Below are 1,747 nucleotides of genomic sequence, written 5' to 3'. Positions count from 1 at the left end.
GAGAGAGAGAGAGAGAGAGAGAGAGAGAGAGAGAGAGAGAGAGAGAGAGAGAGAGACAGAGAGGGCGAGAGAAAGAGAGAGGGCGACGCGGCCGGCAAACGTGCTGGCCCGTGCCCGTGCCCGTGCCCGTGCCCGTGCCCGTTTCCGGGCGGCGCCCCCGGGCCAACGCGACGTTCTGGGAGAGGGGAGGGCGCACGTACCCCCGGCGGGGAGATGGCATTTGGGCCCCCTGGCTGGAAAAGGAACCAGCCCCTGGGCTGGGCCCTTTCGGGCCTGGACCGGGATCTGGCGGGGCGGTCATTGTAGGGGGTGCAAACGTCGTACAAGAGGCGCCCAACCGGGGCGGGGAGGGAAGGGGGTGCCGGCGAGGGTATACACCGGTGGCACACCACCCTGCTCCCGCGCTTTCGTCCTGCTCGGCCTGCGCCCCGGGGGCGGGGGACTCAGTGGGTGCCCTCCCGGGACCGGGCATTGCGTGCGCGCACGCGCCTGTGTCGCCGGCGCGGGGCCGGGCATCTTCGGCCCGCACAGGACCACGCCCTCGGATGTCCCCCCTGACCCTGCTGGGGCAGCCCCGCCGTCCCGGGGAGGCGTGTGCTGTGCAGCGCCGCGTGTGCCTCGGTCAGGGTGCGCCCCGCAGCCGCACTCGCTCGCTGGCCCGTTCGTTCGCCGAGAGGGGGGCCCACACATACGGCTGCCAATGTACGCGCGCTGTGACCATGTCCTCCCGCTCCCCCGGCTTGGGCCCCCTTTCGGCCGGCGCAGGGCTTGCTAGCGGTGTTTTATGTGACAAGCGAATAAAATAAGGGCACATTATCCACTGGGGCGCGGGGCAAGAAGGGGGGGGGGGGCGTCCTGTGGGGCTTATTTCCCCCGCCCGCGTCGCCCGCCGTCCAGGCCAGGGGCGACGCGCGCCCTCCCTCCCTTGAGAAGGGCTCGGGGAGATATTCATGCGGTGCCGGGCGGGCGTGGTCGCGAATGGGCCCCCAGGCGTGCAACCTTGGTTCGGAAATATCGCCCAGGCGAACGGACCCTCTGATGGCCGGGCGCCATCGGCGGCCAGGGCTACGCGGCCGGCAGCCAGCGGCCCGCCCGTGATCCGGGTCATGGGCGCGGCGGAACACGCGGCGCGTCACGCCCGGCCGAGGGCCGGCAGCTCCTTCGCCGGCATGTCCGTCGGGCCATGAGGCCAGACAGCTGCCGCTGGATTGGCATCGGCCGGCGGTCTGCCTATGGACCGGGGACCGGCGCGCGGCGGGGGGTTTTGGCTCCCCTCGGCGGCGGGGGGGTTTGTGCGCCCCCGGGGGCGATGGCCGATCGGCGGGCCCGAGGGCCGCGCTGCCGCGCCCGCCTTGGCGACCGCCGTGCCGGGCGCACACGCCGTGCCGGCCTTCCCCCTCCCCCGGGGGAGCGGCGAGGCGGCGGAGAAACGTGGCGAGGCCGCCCATCGTGTGCCATCCGGTGGCAGCATGTTTCCGGGTGTCACCGGCGCGAAGGGACCTTGCTCCGGTGCTGGGGGTGGGCGGGTCGCGCTCCGGCGCCAAGAGCCGGCGGGTTGCCGGGCCCGTGCGCGCGGCCCCGGCGAGCCCGACGGGCCTGACATCCACACTCTCTCCCTCCCCCTCCCCTCCCCGCGCTTCCCCCTTTTTTTCTTCTTTCGGTCCCGCTCCCTGTGGCCCTCCTGTTCCTTCCTCGGGATTGGCCTGGCTGCCCCGACAAAGAGACTCGGCTAGACACCAAACCAGCA

General features: G+C 72.4%; 1 protein-coding gene across 1 annotated transcript in view; it reads right to left on the bottom strand.

Annotated features, from left to right (window-relative positions):
• Nucleotides 1–1,132: 1,132 nt before the first annotated feature.
• Nucleotides 1,133–1,747, bottom strand: part of H696_05872 (hypothetical protein) — a gene marked incomplete at both ends in the record, with an annotated part of 1,884 nt that continues 1,269 nt past the window's right edge. Inside the window, one exon of the mRNA XM_009499668.1 lies at nt 1,133–1,226. Coding sequence (XP_009497943.1) covers nt 1,133–1,226 — 94 coding nt within the window. The remainder of the gene's footprint in view (nt 1,227–1,747) is intronic.

This window comes from Fonticula alba (assembly GCF_000388065.1).
Source record: "Fonticula alba strain ATCC 38817 unplaced genomic scaffold supercont2.15, whole genome shotgun sequence".
Lineage (NCBI taxonomy): Eukaryota > Rotosphaerida > Fonticulaceae > Fonticula > Fonticula alba.
Note: the sequence above shows the minus strand (reverse complement) of the source record. Positions and strands in the feature narration are given on the sequence as shown.